The sequence below is a fragment of the Rattus rattus genome, chromosome 7, assembly GCF_011064425.1.
Source record: "Rattus rattus isolate New Zealand chromosome 7, Rrattus_CSIRO_v1, whole genome shotgun sequence".
In the NCBI taxonomy this organism is placed as follows: domain Eukaryota; kingdom Metazoa; phylum Chordata; class Mammalia; order Rodentia; family Muridae; genus Rattus; species Rattus rattus.
Genome location: NC_046160.1, coordinates 128,153,873 through 128,176,249, shown reverse-complemented (window position 1 = coordinate 128,176,249; position 22,377 = coordinate 128,153,873). Strand labels below are relative to the sequence as shown.

The 22,377-nt window shown below is 47.7% G+C and overlaps 1 protein-coding gene across 2 annotated transcripts in view; it reads right to left on the bottom strand.

Annotated features, from left to right (window-relative positions):
• Dync1h1 (dynein cytoplasmic 1 heavy chain 1) overlaps positions 1-12,605 on the bottom strand; it is a 67,135-nt gene extending 54,530 nt beyond the window's left edge. For both annotated transcript variants that reach the window (XM_032908444.1, XM_032908445.1), the window contains exons 1-5: positions 12,170-12,605; positions 2,740-2,827; positions 1,094-1,267; positions 714-969; positions 245-431 (exon numbers count right to left, since the gene is read on the bottom strand). In XM_032908444.1, the coding sequence (XP_032764335.1) occupies positions 245-431; positions 714-969; positions 1,094-1,267; positions 2,740-2,827; positions 12,170-12,419 (955 nt within the window). In that variant the 5' untranslated portion in view covers positions 12,420-12,605. The remainder of the gene's footprint in view (positions 1-244; positions 432-713; positions 970-1,093; positions 1,268-2,739; positions 2,828-12,169) is intronic.
• Between the last annotated feature and the right edge of the window lie 9,772 nt (positions 12,606-22,377).

The following is a 22,377-nucleotide window of genomic DNA, read 5'->3' as shown; positions in this document are numbered from 1 at the left end:
CAGTAGTGTTTAGAGTGTGCCCCTGGGGGTTGGGGATTTGGCTCAGTGGTAGAGCGCTTGCCTAGCAAGCGCAAGGCCCTGGGTTCGGTCCCCAGCTCCGAAAAATAAAAAAGAAAAGAAAAAAAAAAAAAGGCTGGGCCTAGGTCTGATCCCAAACTGCATCTACTGAAGTCCATCTACATCATCAAGGACCTTAGAAGGAAAGTCAGTGACTTATGCATCTGGCTATTGGCTCTGGTTTTACCTGTGTCTGTGTCAAAACTAACAGTGGCATGGAAACGTTTGCCATGCTTCAAGATGTCCAGAGTCAGGAGCACCTCTGGGCTCTCCCGCTTCTCCTGGATGCGGTACAATGCACGCTCCAAGTTTAGCCAAAAGCTGATTTCCTGCAAGGCAGTTCCTGATGCTGGATCTCGGTCAAGCTTGGTCACCTGTGAAAACAAGATGACATCACCTGGTAAATCTCAAGTTGATCCCTCCCCAACACAAGGGAAGGGTTTGGTTTGAAACTTGGCAAAATGGCTGTGTCAAGTGCTCTCTCAACTCGTGGTGTACTTACTACTCTGCCCAGACCCTAGTGCTGCATGGGCATCGCTGGAATCGGCAGGGGCTCCTACTGTCACAATACCATCACACAGAACAACTTGGGGCAGCTTCCCACAGACATTAAAGGGCCACCACCTCACACCAGCTGTCAACTACAGTGCCCTCACCTTTTGAATTTCTCGGATCCACCGATTAACTCCAGACTGTAACTGGTTAAGAAAGGTTGGGTCTTCAACCTTATCACCGAAATCTGTAACTTTGGGCTTTTCTCCACGCTCGTAGCACTGCTTAGCGACGTTGGTGATAATGGGGTGGATTGGCAGGCTGATCTCCGGGATCTCAATGTTCTGCTGCAGGTGAAGGAGCCCCATCTCAAGCTCTGCAATCTTTTTCTCAACCGAAGGAGCCATCTTATCTCCATCCCTACAGAGACGGAGCATCTCAAAATCAGAGCAGCACCGGCTCAAAGGCACAGCTAAGGTCTGTCAGAATCAACAGACACCTTTGTGACTCCGGGGGCCGAGCGACAGAGAGAAGGCAGGTTTACCTGTCTGCTTTGCCAGACTCTCTGATGTAGGACTTAAAGAACGGAGCCACTGCATTGCTGATGAAGGAGTGCAGGGTCTCGTAGGGCGAGTCTTCGCTCAGCGTGAGGACTCGGAGCTGGGAAGACACCGGCTTGTCTGCATCAATCACAGGGGCTCGCTTGATGAACGCCAAGCTGCAGAGCGAAAGGAGGCGTCAGAGCAGACAGGTCACATTTAAGTTAGTTAACAATACTGTTCTGTGTTGAAAACAAATTACGATCTCTGAGTGCTTAACTTAAAATTACATTGAGACAGACTGAGCTGGGTGTGGCTGTCCATGCCTTTAACTCAGCGTTCAGAAGGCAGGAGCATCTCAGTGAGTTTCAGGCCAGCTAGCAATACAGAGTGAGACCCTGTCTCAGACCAACCAAAAATCAGACCAAATGGGTGTTTTTCTAGCTGTGACTGTCCTTTCCACTGTGGGAGAACGACTGTATCCAGTATCAGGGCACGGTTATAGCATGCCCCTATGACCATGGTAGCAACTGGGCTTAAAGCCAACCCACTCGAGCAACTGTAAGCTGCACGCCATCCCATCTAAGGTGCACATGACCTGTGCACTGCCATGCCAGTTCCATAATAAAACCTGCTGAGTGGACGGCCACTTCTCCCAGCTCCACTTCTTAGTTTCTGAACCCTCTTCCCCATCTCTAGACACCCCTTCAACTAGATGTCCTATTTCCCTAAATATATTACAAGGGCCAAGGAGATGGTTCAGGGGTTGAGGGCCCCTGATGCCAAGCCAACCAACCTAAATTCAACCCCACCCCAGTCCTCCACCCCGGAACCCACAGGCAGAAGTGAAGGGGAGATCCCTGTAGGCTCATGTGACCTCCCCAGTGCTGAGTGTGGTCAGACGGGAGGGAAGCTGAAGGAAAGTCTGACCTAGGTACGCCTGCAGCGCTCATCAGGAAGTGTTCGATCACATGTGCCCGCCATCCCATGGGTGGCAAACACTGGCAGATCCTATCTAGGAGTCTATCCACCGTCCACATAATATCCACACAAGTCTTATATACCTTTTGCTTGTTTTCTCCTATGTAGACCAGGCTAGCTCCAAGCATTAGCTCCCTGGCTTCAGGCTCTAAATGCTGAGGCTACAGTGAGGACCACTATACAGTGCAACCCCTCCCTCTGCAGTCTTGAGATTGCTGAAGAAGTTTGCACTGCTATGCAGTCATGAGTTTTCACTCATGGGAACACAAAGTTCCTACTGGATTCAGAAGTTGATATAAACTTTCTGGAAGGTGGACAATCTGGCAACATGCATTAAAACTTTAATGACACCTTTCCTAGGAACAGGTAATAAATACGCTCTTGAAAGAGCCATCCTGAAAACCATCAGCCTGTGCACAGGCGTGTTCACTACTCATTTATAATGAAGAAGAAACAAGATAAAAGCAGAGATGACTAAGTCAGTGAATACAATCCGATTGAAACCTGAAACTCTTAGTAAGTAAACAACAGCTCAAACATATGACCAGTACCACGTATGGCAACGGAATTGGAACGTTTCAGCATTTACACTGACGCAGAAACCTTGTTCAAGGTGTGCTCATGTGCAGTAGACCTGTGGCACGGTCTCGGTGGCACCCACACTACTTACCTATTGGACTTCACCCCGTAATGAATGTCTATGTTGATGTTATAGGAAATGAATTCTTTCTCCTCTTCTCCTTCATCACCAACGTCCTCTATAAATCACAATAATAGTATTATCAAATTCACATTGCCATTTCTAATCTATCAAGTCTTAAGACCGATCCTCACCCCAGCCCACCTCACTTCTGAAGTCTCAGGCTGCTGGCTCTACTGCTTTCCCTGACTCCTAAGTCGGGCATTTGTTTGCTGTCTGATCGTGGGGACAAGGAGCTGACTCTGTGTCTTCCAGGCAAGTGCCTGGGTTGTTGGACGATTAATACGAGCACATGAGTGAAATCTCAGAGATGTGGGCAGTTCCAGTAGTTTCTGCAGAATTCTCACTGTCTCTGGCCACTAGACTCACCTTCTGTGTCCCCAAAATACAAATCTCTTTCCATCCCAAGTGCGGTCTTCTCAGCTGTATATTCAGCTCTTACTACATGATGTGACAAGCATTTCCAAGACACACAGTGAGCCTAGGCTGGCAGGGCTACTAGCCCTGTGTTCCTAAGATACTCAGCCAGAAAGCATGAGAATGCAGAGGCCTACAGTTCCACACGAGCTTTTCACCAGCGCACAGCAGGGTCAGGATGAGGGTGAAGCTCACCCTGGAAGACTGCATGAGAAATACCCAGAAGGACTTTCCTTTGCTCTGTCAAGCACCTGTCAGTCTGCTTTGGACCGCACACAGGAGTGTCTCTTCCACCCAAGGTAGCTGAAGGCTTGGACCACATAGGGTCCACACAGCACATGAGCCACAGACAAAATCATATGGCGTGGTGCCACAGGAAGGTGGATGTCTGTGAGCTCAAAGCCAGCATGGTCTACATAGTTAGGTTCAAGCCAGCAGGGCTATATAGTGAGACTCTATCTCAAGATCCTAAGACTATAAGATAATGCAAACTTCTCTAGCAATAACCTCCAAGGCATTTGAACATTTTAGCTGGATTATACGCTCAGTGACTCCCAGTGTTTACCAGCATTACTCAGTTCTACAGTCTCATAGCCCCCCACCCCACCCCTCCCCGGGGTCTCACTGTAGAGCTCTGGCTGGCCTAGAACTCACTGTGGAAAGCAGCCTGGCTTTGGACTCACAGGCACCTGCTGGCCTCCCTGGCCTCGGCTCTGAGTGCGGAGATTAGAGGAATGAGGCCCTACACCTCAGCCTCACCTGCATTAAAAAGCCAAGAGTCCATGAAAACACAAACGCAGGTATGGACTTTAAATTCACAGCAGAGAAGGGCATGGGGCACTGAACTGGGTGCTCCCTGAGGATTCTTTTAGCAAGTAAACTCTGACAAGTGAGTACAAAATGCAGAGCCTGAGCAAACACTGTCTGCTTTGTTGGTTTTAGGATGAGACAAAAGCAAAATTCAAAATCATGACATCTGCACAAAATGGGTGGGGCTGGAGTTCACTGTGCTAAGTGAATAAACTGGATGCAGACAGCAATGTCTCGGGCTGGAGACATGGCTCAGCAGTTAAGAGCACTGACTGCTCTTCCAGAGGTCCTGAGTTCAATTCCCAGCAACCACATGGTGGCTCACAACCATCTGTAATGGGATCTGATGCCCTCTTCTGGTGTGTCTGAAGACAGTGACAGTGTACTCACATACATGAAATAAAAAAAAATTTTTTTTAAAGAAAAAGAGTGGGGGTTGGGGATTTAGCTCAGTGGTAGAGCGCTTGCCTAGCAAGCGCAAGGCCCTTGGTTCGGTCCCCAGCTCCGAAAAAAAAGAAAAAAGAAAAAAAGAAAAAGAAAAAAAGAAAAAGAGCAATGTCTCTCTTATGTGGGCTTTGGATTTAAGGGGTGTGGAGAAGGGGGATGAGACGGGAGGAAGCCATCTCAAGTGAGGAGGGAATAAAAGGGTAATGGCACATGTGAGATGAAGATGTTTGGGGAGCAGAGAGCACTGGGTAATGGGGCTCGGTGATAACAAAGTAAAATGACCGCTATGCACGCAAATGCTGTAATGAAAACCTTTTCTTTGTAAACTGACTTTAAAAACAAAGGTCACACCTAAAGGCATGATATGTGATGTATCAAGAAACAGTTTTTCCAAATATCTGCTTTTGATATAATTTTAAAAAGGGAGGAAGAAGTGGATGGAAGAAGTCTCTAGTGTACCTAGTACGACCACTTGTCTTTTCACGCAGAAGTTGGCACCTTCAGACAGTACCTGGAAGACCTCAGGCACAGAGAATATAGGGCAGTGCCCACCCAGAGAATGCCACCCCTCCTGGGCCTAGGAGTCCCTGCTGGTGACTGTGTAAGCACGCTGCACCTCAGCTGAGGAAAGAGATCATGCAGTGAAAGCAACTCCTGTAAGCACCGAATGCTGGCATCGGTCCACTGTGTAGCTGCTCCAGCAGGAGTCAGTGTCTAAGAACCTGGAGCAGGATGACAAAGAGTTGTTATCCAGTGCCCAGCACTGAGCCTGGGCCATTCTTCCAGACTGTTCTTTCAATCCAGTGTGTTCCTTCCTCTTGTGCAGGGCCTACCCTGGCCTGCAAAGTAAACAGCTTTAGCATGCCTAAGGTGGTTTTTAAATTTTTAACTTAAAAAAAGAAAAAACTATTGGAAAAAAAAACCCTTTATAAGTCAACCAACTCTCCAACCACTCAAATCTAAATTACAAGATAACCCTGCTGCCTGAAAGTCACACACCTGTGCCTGCCATCTCTAATTGCACGCATAAGACAAAGCACATAGAGACATGCCCTAAACTCCAGCTGTCAAGGCAGTGGATTAAGAAACATTGTCTCGGGGTTGGGGATTTAGCTCAGTGGTAAGGCCCTGGGTTCGGTCCCCAGCTCCGAAAAAAAGAAAAAAGAAAAAAAAAAATTGTCTCACTGAGCTTGGTGGCCCAAGTCTTTAATTCCAGCAGAGGCAGGCGGACCTCTGAGTTTGAGGCCAGCCTGCTCTATAGAGTGAGTTCTAGGACAGCCAGGCTGTTTACATAGGGAAACCCTGTCTGGAAAACAAAACAAAACAAAAAGCTATAAAAAGAAAAAAAAAAACAAAAACAAAAAACAGAATAAAACAAAACAACCTGTCTCCTTCAGTTTTCTAAACTTTCCACAATCATATAAAATGCCATTCCAGTAACATGGATGATAAAAGATTCTATAAGCACCTAGAAGAGATGCTTGACACACTGAAAATGTCCAAGTGTCTGTTCCCCACAGACCATCATCATACAAATGCAATCGCAGGGCCTCAGCTGCTGCCTGTATTCCCTGATCAAACAGGCTCCACCGCCCACTGCAGGTGAGTCAGGGCTTTGTAGCAAATGCCGCAGTTCAACACCAGGAGCGCTGCAGTGCGGCAGAAAGCTGCTCAGGCCGGCTCAGGAAGGCACGCCCAATGACATAATCCCCAGACAGGAAGAACTCCAAGACAGACCTGCGGCTTTGGTGAAATTCCAGCACCCCTAAGAATAACTTGGGGAAGTCATTACCAGTTGGTCAGTCTTGTTATCCAAATTCCTGGTGAATACAGAAATCAAAGTCTGAATACCCCCAAAGTCCACTTTCTGATAAATTATCAAATACACTTTTTGCAGGTCAAGCTTGATGCACCTGTGATCTCAGCATTGTGAAGGAAGAGGCAGGAGGATCACCACTATTTCCAGTCCCACAAAGTTCCAGGTTAGCCAGAGGTCATCTCCAGGACTGTTCGTGGCGGCCCTCCCTTTCTGTCACTGTAATTATTTCTCTTCTAAATAGTAAAAAGAAAGTTGGCTTTCTACTTCTATAAAAATGTTTAAAGTTGAAGGAAGGACACTTAATTATTTGTTGCTAATACTGGGAAGGCTGTGAACACCTTCCACCTAGAAGCTCACCTACAGACAACCTACACTTTTGTCAGGACGGCACGTTTCACTAAATCTCAGATCAGTGTCTGTGGATTCTGGTTAATACAGTTCACACAGGTGGAAGAATCCAAAGGAAGGGCTCAGGAGGCTGCCCCACCCAGGTCCTGAGCTGCAAGCTGTGCTGGGCCATACTGGGACAGTGCCCAACTGGCAGCAGCATCTGGACGTGTGTGTGCTTCTGCAGACAGACCAACATCTCAAACTACCAGTGCCAGGTGAAGGCACTCATTCACCCTCACCCCACACCAAATGATCCTTACAGGGTTCTGTGCTTTTCTTTCACCTTCTTTCCCCTTTAAATTCTAAAACAGACCAGTACTGTATCACGATGGTCACCATCGCCACACAGACCATCTTCTGCAAGTGCTTTACCTTTATCCTTTCTCATCTCTGGTGCCGGGGACCCTGATCTCTCTGCCACACCACCCCATGCTGGCACTGGGCTTAGAACTCTGAGAAAGGCAGGTTTTCTCAACCTGAGTTTGCACAGAAGCATCCTTTCAGATGCATCAAGGAAGCAGTACATCCCACTTACTTCTCGTAATGAACTTTTCAGTGAGCTGAAAAAGACTGTTGAAAAAGACAGTCAGTGATGCCTAAGGAACTTAGTACTTGGTACTTCTCTTCTGGAGCCAAGGTCTCATACAGCCTAGGCTGGCCTTGGATTCAGCCCTGAACTGATCCTCCTGCTCTACCTCCCCAGTGCTGGGATTCTGGGTGTGCACTACCAGGTGCTGGGGTTCAAACCAAAGGCTATATAAGCACCCTGCCATCTCAGATACACCCCAGTCCCAAGGGATCAGTACCTTTTCAGTTAGTATTAATTTAGAATAACTGATAGATATAAACTAAAACAGACATTCCTATCTTTTTAAAGTTTAACTTTAAATTTATTTAAATTATGGGTATCTTGCCTGTATGCATGTCTGTGTACCACTTGTCTGTCTGGTGCCCACAGAGGCTAAAAACCTACCATGTGGGTGCTAGGAATCAGGCTCAGGTCCTTTGTAAGAGCAGTGAGTGCTCCTAACCACACACCAAACATTCCCATCCCAATAAATGCACTAAGGAACTGCAGAGACTAGCCTCCGAGTCCTTCAAAAATCCATCTCATCAAAGCCTGCTCTCCAGAATCAGAGATCTACTTTAAAGTGGGGATGGGAAATGTGAACCGTATGTGGAGGGGACTTCAGGGAAGGCGTCTTTCAGAAGCAACAGGACTGATGCGCATGCGCACACAGACTGTAGCAGTGGCACAGCCCCAGACCAGATCCAGGCCCAGCATTGTGAAAGGGAAGTGGACGAGGCTACACCCCTAATCAAGGCACTCTGCACGATTAGTACCGGCTGGCAAAGTGAAAACCAATGTCCTCTAATGAAGTCTCACTGGGTAATCAACCACACTTTAGGACAGGTGTAGGCCTAGAAGCAGTTGGCCAACAAAACAAAGTCAATGGTATTTTTTGTGGACTCTTTCATTTTACCATGCTTTGGTATTTTCTGTCTCATTTGAGTCTTTTGTTTTTGTGAGGGTTTTGTGACTTCTTTTTTCTGTCGTTTTGACAGACAAAAAACAAAAACAAACAAACAAACAAAAAACCCATAAAGCTGGATGGGTAGGGAGGTGGGAGGATCTGGAGGATCTGGAGAAATTGTGGGGAAGGGAAAATATAAGCACCTTGCACTAGAAAGTGGAGGCCTGCCTGCACTGATGGCCAGTGAACCCAGGCTGACCGGTTCCTTCCAGCACTGAGGTCCTACAGAAATGCTGTAGCAAGCTTTCCTTGCTGACTTATTCACTGCTATATTAACACTTGGGATGGTTAGTCTAGAAATGAATGCAGGCTGAACATCCATAGTCTGAAAAGCAATCCCAGGTTAGAGGCAAAAGTCATACTTCAAGGACCTCTGGCCCCAGCATTCTGTAGCCCCTCAGGGATCCTCAGCTGTATTAAGTCTTCAAAGCTATCAATTACTAAATTTCATAATTCCTCTTGAATATTAAGTCCTTAGAAAAACAACTCTTGAAAGCCCACAGAAACAATTTTAAGTCTCCACACAACTATGTTTCTATGAAGCTGGGAGACAGAAAAGGCTCTAATTGAAACATGTAAATGTGAAAAAATTTTTACACTCCAGTTCCCAGCCATCTTTGCACTAAGATTTGACTTCCCTAAATTACCTGCCCTGGAAACACTAGACTACTAGTTCAAGGCATGCATAAGAACAGTCACATTGGGGTTGGGGATTTAGCTCAGTGGTAGAGCTTGCCCAGCAAGTGCAAGGCCCTGGGTTCCGTCCCCAGCTCTGAAAAAAAAAAAAAAAAAAAAAAAAAAAAAAAAAAAAAAACAGCCACATTTCCAGTAGTGAAGAACTCCCAAGCCTAGAGACTCAGGGACATGAGTGTGTGGCACCCCCCACTCACACAGTCACCCTTCACACACACACACACACACACACACACCCACACACACACACACACACCCCCTCACACACACACACACACACTTCACACACACACACTCACCCTTCACACACACATAGTCACACACGTGCACACACACACACACACACACACACACGCCCTCACACTCAGCACTACACTGTCCCTGCTGGGCACTCACAGAGCTGGAGGACACCAGTCACAGAGGCACAGCGGCTACGTTCCCACAGATACCACCAACCCACCAGGGACAAAGCACAAGAAAAACCTGCATGGGTAGGAAGAAGTGATACAAAAACATTTTTACTGGGAAAACCATCCAGTTCAGGATCAATGACCTTTTTATCTAGAAGAAAACAATCTCCCCCGCCCAGGAATTTCAGAAAGGAGAACTGTCAGCGAAAAGCTGTAACTCTCATCTGCTGATGCTACACTATCAAAAGAACCTGCTAAACCACCATCTTTATTTTATACTTTGAGGAATTCTGTACTCAAATGAAAAGTTTCCAAGTAGCTGGGGTAGCTTATAAAAGAACTTACTTTTTAAAAAATGCTTCTATGTATTTGGTATAAATGTTTAGAAATATCTTTAGAGTAGTGAGGAGAGGCTGGAGACACAGCTTGGCTGGCTTCGCTTTCCCTAACACCACAATAAAACTGACCACGGTTCTGAATGCCCTTAGCACTTGGGAGGCGGAGGCAGGAAGATCAGAAGTTCAAGGTCATCTTGGCTACAGATAAGTCTGAGGACCCCTTAGGCTACCTGAGAATTTGTCTTTTAACAAAAAGAGAAAAGGGAGGGGTGGCTAAGACTAAAAGTGATGAGGAATCTGCTATCTATTAATCACAGTTAGCGGTATTTATTCGCTGTTCACTGCCATCAACTGTTACCTGCACATGTCTGACTAAGTGTGCAGATGCCAACCAGAACTAACCCTACCAAAACCAAGCCCTCCTACCAAGGGCCCAGAGACTGAACAGGCCTAGGCTCTAATTCCATGTTATGTTAGAACCCTGTGGTTAGCAGCCCCCAGGAGGAAGAGATTAGGTAATCTCTGTGAGATGAGGCCAGCCTGGTCTACAAAGCTTCAGGCCGACATTAGCTACACTGTGAGACTTCTCAAACAAACAAACAACAACAACAAAAAGGGTGAGCTTAGCATGTGCAACACCCTGGACTCAACCCCAGCATAGATAACACAGCCGCTAACAAGGAGGAGACCTTAAGGCATCAACTTGGATTTAATAGGACGGGATGTGGGGGCTTGCTGAGGAGAGACCGGAGGGGAGGCATTTGAAATGTAAAATAAAAAAATAAAAAAAAATAAAAACCTTTCCCTATGTTTCTGTAAGTGAACAAGAAATTAATGAAACATTGAATCTCTAGGACTCTTATAAACACAGAAGAGAGTTATTTCAGTCTCAAGACAGCCCAATTCCTTAGTGAACTTTCAAAAGTGCAAGTCATTATGGAACCTCGCTAGGATGCTGGATCACCCCTTTGCTGAGAAGAAACGAGTCCTGTGCAGACACTTGTTCCATCCCACCCTTGATCCAAGATGGACAGATAGCAGAAAAACAAATCACCAAAGACAGAGAAAGATGAAAACTTAGGATTTTGTTTTTGTAAAGAGAAACCATGACTCATGGTTTTTGTGTGGTTTTATACTGAAATCACTAATTTCAATACACAAACTGTACAACCAAAAATATAAAAGAATTAGCCAGGGCCAAACTACTCAAAATCTTTAAAAAACATAGGTTAAAATTTATTTTAACAAAATGTATTTGCACATACCCACAAAAGACCAAAAAAGTGGGGGTCAAGGGGCTCACAGGGGCTCTGCAGAGGCAGAAGGATCCCAGCTGACTTTCGGGCCTGTTTCAAATTTTCTATAATTACATGGACTTTTGGACCAAAATATTCCATGCAGGAATAAACACAAACTCCGACGTAAAGGAAACAACCTCGGCCACACGGAACACTCTATAGTCACTAACAGCATACTGTTTTAAACATTCCGTGTGGATTCAAGAAAAATACTTTGCTGCCTTCTAGATGCAGGCCCAAACCAAGGCCACGTTAAACATTTTGTAATTAAGAATAGCCTTTAAGCGATACGTTGTATCTGGATACAAACTATCGAAAGGGCAGCCACACTGGTTTTCTAACCCAGCCCAAAGCCTTTGGAACTCTAAGGAATTTGCAAGCAAATCTTCTCCGACCACCTGATTCAATCCCCTTAATAAGGGCTACTCTCCTAGACAGCACATCTGGATTCCTAAGGATACACCACACCCATTCACCAGCGTGCACACATGCTCCCCAGATGCTACAAAGTGGTTTATAGGACTCAAGAAGGAAGGAATCCTGTAAGCAAGCTCCAGATACCAGATGAATCTACGGATGTTGTGTGAGCGTCTCTCTACTGGAAGACACAACTCAGCTTTTTTCCTCCTTCCCCGACTAGGTAAGCAAGAGTTCTTAAATCTTTGAAACCAGACTTAAATGTTACAGGGCTGTCATTAGGGTCATGTAAGCAACAGTTTCAAGCCATGATCAGCAAAACAAGCAATTTTGATTGGAAACTGGTTATGTTGAGTCTAGTCAAAGGTCCGGTACTAGCTGGTGACCTTGGACCAGCCACGGGACTAGGTTTCTTGGTTTGTAAAACAGGGAGGGAGATACACCCACTCAGCAACGATGCTGTGAGGCCAATGGAGGCCTACGCGTAGGCAGCCAGATAGCAGAGATGCTGGGTGCCCAGGGCCTGCCCACTCCGGGTCCCGCCAACCCACCGGTACCCGAGCCCACCGAGGGGCCAGCACCTAGGCTGCCCTAGACAGATTCTTCCCAAAGCGAGCTATGCTTGGACACGAATCGAAACCAAAAAAGCTCATGTGACTTTGGAGGCATGGATGCGGCCCTGTGCCCAGCCGGGACCGGGAGACGCGGTCTCCACCCAACTCGGCCATCTTGAGAAGCCGCGGAGACAAAGCGACCCCACTGTGCGGGCGCTAGCGGTCCCGGCACCCTAGCTGCTCCACGCGACTTGGGAGGGGGCGCCGCGCACCTTTGAGGGTGGAGCGCTCCACCAGGACCGTGTGGACCTGCGGGTCTGACAGGAACTTGCGCATCTGCTCCAGGGCGCTCTTCTCCTCCAGCGCCGCCTCCAGCGCAGCCGGCGCGTCGCCGCCGTCCTCCAGCAGCAGCGGAACCAGCTTACGAAGGTGCTTCTGCAGCACCGACACGTCCGCCACATTCTGCACCGCCGACACCTCCAGGCCGGCCGAGCCGTCCTCACCGCCGCCGGTCTCCGACATGGCGGATCCGCGGAAGGGAGAGAGATAGAGAAGAGAGAGAGAGAGAGAGCCGAGAAGAGCTACCTCCGGAACGAGGGAGCAGTGAGCGAAAGAAACCGGCGACAGAAGACGCTGTGTCCGCTAGCCCGCGGCCGACTGCGGACAGCGGAGCCGGCTCCGCCCTAAAGGCCACCGCTCCCGCCGGCCCCGCCCCGCCCCGCCGGCTGGCTGCAGCCACCGGCGCCCGCTCGCGGTCGGCGTCGCGACGTTACGCTTGCGACTGGAGGCGGGGCTAGGTGCGGCGCCGCGTGGCCTTTTGGGACTTGTAGTCGGAGTGCTGGGTGGGGACCATTTCTCTCTTCCCGGGAGTGGTCCAGGAACCGTGTCTGGCTCCATTGCCAGGTGGCAGAGAATATCACAGAGCCAGCCCCTCAGGCTCCATAAATAGGGGCGTCCCCACAGTGACCTCGCTGAACTGTCAAGGGAGAGGATGGAAAGGGCGATGTTCTTAGCTGAGAAACTGGAGTCTAAGGAAGAGAAGGTTATGTATGGGTGGAGCAGCAACTGCACTGCAGTCTAAGGTTAGGCTTAAAGAAACCTGGAAAACATCCAGCTGTGATGGGCCCTGGATTCTGAACATAGCGTCATTTACCAAGCAAGGGTGATATGACTGCAACAGGAGGATTCATATGAATGAATCTACTGACAACAGTATGCTCCTCCCCAAGCCCTGAACCTGCACACCACTGCTCTGTGGGTTCAAGAATCTGGGTCGGCAGGAGGTAGGGGCTTGGATGCCTCCCAACTAAGTTTCCTTGCATCTGACCCATCACCCCTCCCCCCATACAGGGAGGACAAAAAGGCCAGAATCTAGATGTTTACTTTCTTGGGGATAGTAACTGGCCTTTGAAAGTTCAGATCATAACTTGCCTGTTCAATTGGGAAGAGGGAACTAAGCCAAAGTGATCTTTAAAAATATAATAATGCCGAGTTAGAAAGCTGAGTCCTGATTGGTGGGACGATGATGGGGTGACTTGATTTTCCCAAATCATCTTTGGCAAACGGAGAGCCCTACAATATGCTTATTCCTTGCACAATTGCCCAGTGCCAGGTCCCAGAGGCAGCTGATGGAGCCCAGAAACTACTTATATGATTCTTCTAGAAACCAGAGAGAGAGAGAGAGAGAGAGAGAGAGAGAGAGAGAGAAACAGATACATATCCCTGTCCTTCCTCCATCAGCCCACACTAGTATAATATGTCCAAGAAGTCGTAAATAGTCCTGCAGAGGGGAGAGGACAGACCCAAAGCTACCGGGGCGAGCTGTTACTGTGGAAATGCGGATGTACCAGCAGTGACCAATACCTGCATAACCTCAGAGATAGGAACAAGGACAAAAAGCCCGAGATTCAGAAACCTGCAGGGACTCGGTGGGGGTGGGGCTGATCGCACACTGGCTGCACTGTGAGTCAGCATATGGGAAGTGCCGTCATTCAGTCATCCAAGGGACTCTCTCATCTGCAACCTGGCTCCAAGTCAAGGAACGGATAACAGGCTCAGACTTTGGATTACGATCATTATTTCAAAGAAGACAACAGAAACGATCTGTTTACAAGGATTTACAAACAGACCAAACCTGCTTGCTTTTTTTTTTTTAAATAAAAAATATTCTAAATGTGTCTGTTTTTTTGAATATAGTGAGAATAGGTCTGCTGCACACAGGCTGCTGAAATTTCTAAGGGCGTCATCCCAGAGGCCGGCCAGGCTGAGACAGGGCTAACTAACGAAAAAGCAGAGCTTGCCTGAAGATGCCCTCCTGCCTCGTGGCACAGCACTCGGCTGATCCTGGGTGGGGATGGGACCCTGGCCATCCCGTGGTCTCCTGCCCATGAAAGCATCTGCTTTCAATCATTGCGAGGAGCTGGGAGAAGCGTTTCTTTCCTGATGTGGGATGCTGGTGGCTGCTGCAGTACATACAGTTTGGTCATACATTTGCGATGCACTGTGTAGTGATCTTACCAGTTCCCAACATCTCTTTAAAATACCATGTGAAGTGCGTTAAAGATACTACTTGGTGTCAGGCTCTTTCTCCTCATTCTGCTCCCTCCCTCAACCCCTGGACAGCACACAATCTCTCAGTGGGACAGCCATCAAATCAGCATCTCCAGGCTGTGTTTCCATACACCCCTTCTCTATGTACTCACTATGTACATAGTACATGCTGTCTTAAAACTTGAATAATCATCCTATCTTGACCCATAATTCCAGCCCTAGGATTGTGGATGCCCTACCATACCTGGTTCATGTTGGGCCGTTCATTCATAATCAACCCCAGTTCTGACGGTACTATCAGGCCTGGAGAACACCCAACACTTGCTTAATGTGTGTTCCCAGTCCGGGAATGGGAGCAGTGGGAGCGGCAGGGCACATACATCTTTCATTGAGGGTATAAAGGTTTGGACCTTCTCTGCCCTACTTTCAGACAGATTACACCATTTGGGCTTCCAGGCTGCTGGAGGATCCGGCTCGAATTTCACCTCTCTGTGGGACGCTTTTGGTGAAGCTATTTGAGAATCTCATCCCCTTTCTGTCTTGGTTCAGTGAGATGGGTCTCAGGGTGAGGGCTGAACTGGATCCGGGTCTTAGAAGTTTCCAGACCAGCAGGCTGGAGTTGATGACCAGGGAAGCACGCCACCACCAGGAACAGAACAGCCCGTCCGCGCCCTCTGGTGGTCACAAATTTTCTTACTTTCAGGGGTCCTTCTTTTTACCCCCACTTTCCCATCTATCTGCAGGGCACCGACCGGTCACCTAGCAAATGCCAGCCTGTGGTTCAGCCCATATTCCACCACCCACAGGAAAGATTTATGAAGACTGTCTTCCTGGGCAGAAAATGTACCCAAGCCCTAGATGTGCCTGGTACTGCCTAGCTCCTTCCTTCTCCCCTCTAGTAGAACCAACCACATGGCTTACCAAAATTGTGTCCCTAGCTAAGAGTACTACTTCCTGGGTGCCCATCCCCCTCTCACCTTATGCCTTAGACGGGCAGAGGCAGGAACATGGCAAATCCTAGGATAGCCTGGGCTACGTAGTAAGAGTGTCTCAGAAACAATCAATCAAAACAAAGCAAGGCAAGAGAGAAACTGTCACATTTCTGCAAGCACCATAACTCTGCTGCTCTTTCCAGCAAATTCCTTGGGAATAAGCATAATGAGACCTGCCCTGAACACTTCCAGCTCTCCTATTGTAGTGGTTTGTATGTGCTTGGCCCAGGGAGAGGCAATGTTAGGAGGTGTGGCAATGTTGGAGTAGGCGTGGCCCTATTGGAGGATGTGTGTCACCATGGGGATGGGCTTTGAGGCGCTATGCTCAAGCTCTGTGTAGAAGAGAACCTCCTCTTGGCTGCTTGCAGAAGCCAGTCTTGTCTTGGTTGCCTCCAGCACCACGTCTGCCTACACACTGCCATGCTTCCTTCCCACTGTGATGATAATGGACTGAACTCTGAATCTGTAAGCCAGCCCCAATTAAATGCTTTCCTTTATAAGTGTTGTCTTGGTCATGGTGACTTCACAGTCCTGAAAACCCTAAGACACCTACCCAGTCCTTATGTTCCCAGCAAGTGTCTTGGTTAATATCACCAACCCTCCACGCCTGGACAAAGCCGTGACTGGGTTTTGGTGTCCTCTTGCTTGACACACTGAGATCCTTGGCACTGCAGTCCTCACAGCCAGGCTGTGCTGACCCTTTCCCTCCCTCCTAAGGAGGCCGTGGTCCAGGGCTTGGTGTTAGTTCTCTTTGGTCTTGAACCAGCATCTCTGCAGCCTGATGTGCAGTGCAGCTGTACCTGCTGGCTCCCAACATCAGAGGGGTATTAGGGTGTGCTACAGCTGTTGAGTAAGTGTTCTAGAAAGTTCCAGGTTGATTGGGAGTTTAATTCTTCTACATCCTTCCTCTCCTCCTCCTCCTTCACCCTCCTCCTCCTCTGTTTATTCTTCTTTGTGCTCCAAATTGAACTCAGGGTATTGTACATTCTTAGCAATGCTCAGGGCTCTAGCCCTGGATTATCCCCCACCCTCTTACTAATTGTCTAATACACTTGCTCTGTGTTTTTATTGAGAGAAGTGTTGAAATCTCTGGTGGTTAATTGTGGCTTTCTCTCTGCTCCCAATTTCACCTGTTAGCTGTGACCTCTGGAATTATTTTTCCGTCTGCTGTTGTCAGCCAGTTCTGATTTTCAGCCCCTTCATCGGTTGTTCATTTCTTCCTTCTGCCTTATATGAGGGAGCTCCAGGAACATCTGGAGTGTAAACGGTAGAGCGGTAATGGGTAACGGGAGTGGCTGAGGGGCTCTGTCTCCAGACTAGACCTTGTCTCTTTGTATGAACCCGGCAGTGCACGATTACTGCAGCCCCTCCCCCTAGAGGGTTTGCTGTTTCTAATTCCTTCCCCTCTGAGCTAAACAGTCTCCTGTCTCAGTGTCTTGCACCTTTGAGTCTGTTGTTGAGAAGGATATTCTCTGTTGTAGAATTTGGCTCAGCAAAAAGTTCCATATCTGAATTGGGAAGTGGCTCATCTTCAAGTCTGACGGTGAGGAGGAAATCCTTATAATAAAATCTCTTGGGGTTGGGGATTTAGCTCAGTGGTAGAGCGCTTGCCTAGGAAGCGCAAGGCCCTGGGTTCGGTCCCCAGCTCCGAAAAAAAGAACCAAATAAAAAAAATCTCTCCACAGTCATGGAGGGGCACTCCCTCCTCTTCAGGCAAAAGATGTGGCTGGATGATATAGTTGCCGTGTTCTTGGATGAGGGGGTGGCTGGGCATTTCCCCTGGATGGTCAGGATCAGGTGGTCTTGTAACTGTCTTGGCACCATGTGATACAAGATTTCATCCTCTGTGTAGATTAACAGGGTTGCTTCCTTGGTATTTTTACAGGACTGAGCAGGTCTTACTTAAGGACTGTGCAGACCCAAGACCAGGGCGTTCTATAAACAGGAGATTCTGTGTAGCTCACCTGTGTGGTACATAGGGTGGTGTGGCAAAGACCAGATTTTTCCTCAAACAGGAGCCTGCCAGGGTTGGGGATTTAGCTCAGTGGTAGAGCACTTGCCTAGCAAGCGCAAGGCCCTGGGTTCGGTCCCCAGCTCTGAAAAAAAGAAAAGAAAAGAAAACAAACAAACAAAAAACAAAACAAAACAAAACAAAACAAAAAACCAAAAAAACAGGAGCCTGCCTCACCTGCCTTACCTCTACCTCACAGTGGCTTAAGAAGTCTTACCTTAGGGCCATAGATATAACCCTGTGCTTACTAATCTCTATGAGACTTGAGTGTCCATTCAGATGAAGTGACCTCAGTGGAAGCACAGGTTGAAGCCCTGTCAGATCCCACAGCCCGAGGGCTATGGGGCCATTACAAGCATCTACATCCATCATCTATTTAGAAGCTACACATCCAAAGTTGAAATTGCTAGTGTTGGGATCTGGAGAGAGGGGTGGGCAATTGGTAGTGCTGCTGCTTTTCCAGAAGACCCAGGTTCAGTTCTCAGCACCCACATAGCAGGTCACTGCTGTCTATGGCTCTAATTCTATGGATCTGACACCTTTATATATGTATACAAAACACTAATGCACATAAAATAAAAAATAAATGGTTCTAAAAAATCTCTAGTCTATTTCTCTAGAGGCCAACAGAATGCCTCAGTATCCTTTTGAGGCTTTTATCTGGAGACTCTGTCATGTCCTCAGCATCCCATTGAGGCTTTGGAGGGGATGCAGTCTCCTGCAGAGTGGTTAAGCCCATAACCGGTGCTTCTCGCCTGTCCCCAGGGGTCCTTACCTGGTCTGGACATCCGAACTAGTCTCATCCTCTTCCAGTCAGAGACGCTGGTTCTGCATTTCTCAGTCCCCTTGGTCACTGAGAGGAGTCCCTGGAATCCTGTCAGGGTGTGCACTTCCCATTTCCAGAGACTTTCAGTGGGCTAAGAGGCCCAGGAACAGCGGTAGCCTCTTTCGACCAACTGGGTCTCAATCAGTGAGATCTCGCTGGGCCTCCAAAAATGTGGGATTTTTTTTCCCCCCTAGAATGAGCACTCTAAGACCAGTGACAATGAAAGCTGTCACCAGCGGACTGAAACCAGGATAGCTTCTGACTGTGAAAAGCTTCCTTCTGGGTCTGGTTTATATTCTCATTTCATATTCTAAAACCACAAGGTGGGGCAGGCGGGCAAGAGAGATTTTGCAGAAGGTTCTGTGGCAGTTGGCTGGTTGCTAAGGGCAGCGACCCATCATTTCTGTTATTTCTCCAGGTCTCTTCTGTTTCAGGTAGCAAGTGAAGTCACTCTTGGCAGGTGGGTAGTACAAGCAGTAAATCATCAAACTGGTAAATCAGTATCTAATAATTGGTCTTTTTATCTTATTTTACCTCAGTACAATTATACCACTTAATTCAGTTTCCTGTAAACGTATGAGATACGAATACAAGAATAGCTCCTCCTATGAGAACTGGGCAAAGGGCCGTCGATGTGGAGTACTTGCCAGCATGTATGACGCCCTCAGTTTTGGCCCCAGCGCTGCATAATCCTGCATGTTTCCAAGCCAGCACTGGGAAGGTTGGTACAGGAGGATGAGATGTTCAAGGTCATTCCTAGCTACGTTGCCCAGCCTTGCCTACCTGAGATCACCCCTGCCTTCCCACAAAAGAACAAAGAGGAAAAATCTAGAAAACAAAACCAAGCTGACCCTGTTGCTGGACACATCTCCCACTCCAAGAACAGGGCCAGAAGCCCCTGCACTGGGACTGACCTGAAAGCCTCCTCCCAGGGTACTGCCCACCACTCATGGCACCAGAAGGCACCACACAAGCTTCCAAAGGAGGGTGGCAGCCAACAGTTCTACTTAGCTATGATGCCTGTGAGCCACAACAATGACCAGCATGGCACGGCCACCCTAAGTGTGCAGCAGTGGCACACGTCCCTTGGCAGTTACTAACAGCTCTCCAATTTGATCTAAGATCCACTGAACAAGATGGAGAATATTCTAGGTATGGAAACCTACATATTAAGTGCTATTGAAGCCATGGTTCTTGGAGAACCTACAACCACTACTTGACTAAGACAACACAGTCCATAACAATCCAAACATTTGTCCTTATACCTACATGTAAGTGTGGTCCTTACACCACACCCCCCCTTCAAGGAACTTTTTTTTTTTTTTTTGCAAGAGACGGAGATCATTACGAAAACAAAACAAAACAAAACCCCACAACCAAACAGAATGCAGAACTCTGGAGCCCAGTGCCAGTGGACACAATGACAAAACATCCTGCACCCAAGGCTCAGGGAACACTGTAGAAGAGAGGGTGGGTAGACTGGAAGAACCAGGGGGACGGGGTTTTCTGTGGGGCTGTGTCTCCTAGGAACGCCAGGAAGTACACCCATAAAGTCTCACCAACATGACTGCCTAGACAGGAGGTGAGTAAGGTCACCAATAGACAGGCCCAGGTGAGTGGCCTTGAGCCTACACAGGTAACTAGGGAATGCTAGGAGTGGGAGACATAGTCTTCCCTAGGCGAGAGTTTGTTTTTATCAAACAACAAACTCTTTATCCAAAGCCCTGAAAACATCCATATGGCTAACATACAGACTGAGCAGGCTATATTCAGGAATGTGTATATGTATACATATATGCCTAGAACAATCACTAGTGAGGTGAGAGGCCATGGATCTGAAAGAGAGCAAGAGGGGCCCGTGGGCTGTTTTGGGAGGATGGTGCATCTTATCACAATCTTAAAATAGTAAAATGAAGCCCAACAGCTTGAGGTTGATCTCCAGGACCCACAAGCTGTCTGCCTGCCTCCACGAGTGTGGTGTGTACGCACATGTGCACGCACATGTGCACACACACACAAATAAAAGAAAGTTTAAAGACTAAGCAGAGTGCTCACGACGTTACTCCAAGTTAAAAGCGGGATTTAACTCCATGCAGAGTGCAAATGCAGAGGCAGGATGACCCTGACTTTGTCACTCATCTAGAGACCACTTCCGGTTCAGTACCACCTAAGAATACCCTAAGCCACCACACTATAACAACACCATAGGCATAAGCCAATACCAACCTTATTCTTAAAGGTAGAGCGTTAGCATTCTTCAGGCTTATTGAAGCAGACTGAAAAACTGAGCATTGGGCTGAACAAAAACAGCAGGAAATCAGGCTTCAAACTAGAAATGCACTAGACCAGTGAAGGCCCCACAAAAGCCATAGCACCCTGACATGACCCTGGAAGGGTGTCTGACATTGTGATGACCACCCACTGAAGCAGAGACCTCAGAACTTTACCTAGGGTTTCAGGTCAGCCCTTCAGACTGCCGTCAACCCACCTAGCCACTCATCCAGCTACACCCGTCCTACACCTGAAACTACACCTGAGGCCTAAATCCTTATTCTTTCATGTTCTGAGCTCCGTGTCTTCAACAGTTATCCACCTGGACCCCTTAATCCCTAAATACTGTATTTGTGCCAGGTGGTGGTGGTACAGTCCCTTAACCCCAACACTTGGGAGGCAAACTCTGTGAGTTTGAAGCCAGCCTGGTCTAGTGTGAGTTCTAGTGTGAGGGCAGTCAGAGCTACACAGAAACCCTACCTTGGAAAAACAAACAAACAAACAAACAAAACCAAGCAAACCAAACCATCAAATGTTGCATTGGTAGCAGCTGTCTGGCTCTGCCTCCAGGAAGGCCTCTGTGAACTCACTGAACTCTAACCTTGTATAGCCATTCTGTAATAATCATTGCAGTGTGAGGTGTAATGTGTGATCCGAGTTATTAGTGATTAAAACAGTGAAAACAAGACTACTCAACAAATCAAGTCAATAAAAGAGATGTAAGTTGCAAATTTATTATTCAGGAAATTCTAACACCATGGAGAGAGAATTGTGTCCATGTTTCTGACAGAGCACTCCCTGTACCAGGGCTACCTCCCAGGGTTACCAGCAGGGAACAGTGGGAAATAGACACCATTAGGGCTTCCTTGAAACGGGCATGGCTGAGCCTGAAGAAACCAGCACACATTTTCTACAGTAAGAGTCAGAGACAGGCAGTTTATTAAAAAAGAAAGGAAGAGGGCTGGAGAGATGGCTCAGCGGTTAAGAGCACTGACTGCTCTTCCAGAGGTCCTGAGTTCAATTCCCAGCAACCACATGGTGGCTCACAACCATCTGTAATGAGATCCGATGCCCTCTTCTGGTCTGTAGTCACATATACAGCCAGAACACTGTATACATAAATAAATGTTTAAAAAAAAAAAAAAAGGAAGACAGAAAGGAAAGGGAAAGAAAGTAGGAAAGAAAGGGGAAGGGAAGGAAAGAAAAGAAAAATCAAGCCAGGAGGTGCATACCTTTATTCTTAAACGGGCAGAAACAGGGAAATCTGAGTTCAGGGTCTACACAGTGAGTTCCACCCTGTTATATAATCAAATATGGCCAGCCAAGGAAAGACCTTGTCTTATAAATGAAAGGAAGGAAAGGAAAGGAAGGAATGGAACAGAAAAGGAAAGGAGGAAGGAAGGAAGGGAGGGAGGGAGAGAAGGAGGAACCCAGTAAGTGGAAGCGGGACTGACGGATGCTCAAAATCCTCATCTATGTGAGTTCCGGTCCTCCATAGTCTTACATAGCAAGCTCCTCTACCTATGTATGTTACCGTGTGTCCGTCGCACGGCCGCTAGGTGGGAAGTGTTCCCAGTCTCTGCTTACTGGTGTCTTTCCTGTGTTAATCCGAATGCCCATATCTCTCTGCATCCCCAGGCTCCCAGCTACTTCAGTTCTCAGAGCTTCCCCACGCTAACGGCCACGTCTCGGGGTTCCTGGACGTGGGTAGTATGCGACCCTGGTCACCAACCCAGTCCTTCAAATGCAAATTGACAGGGCTGTAACACAGGACTTGCAGTTTAGTTCCTGGGGACGCCTAACTGTCCGGGTCCAGAAGTTACTTCTGCA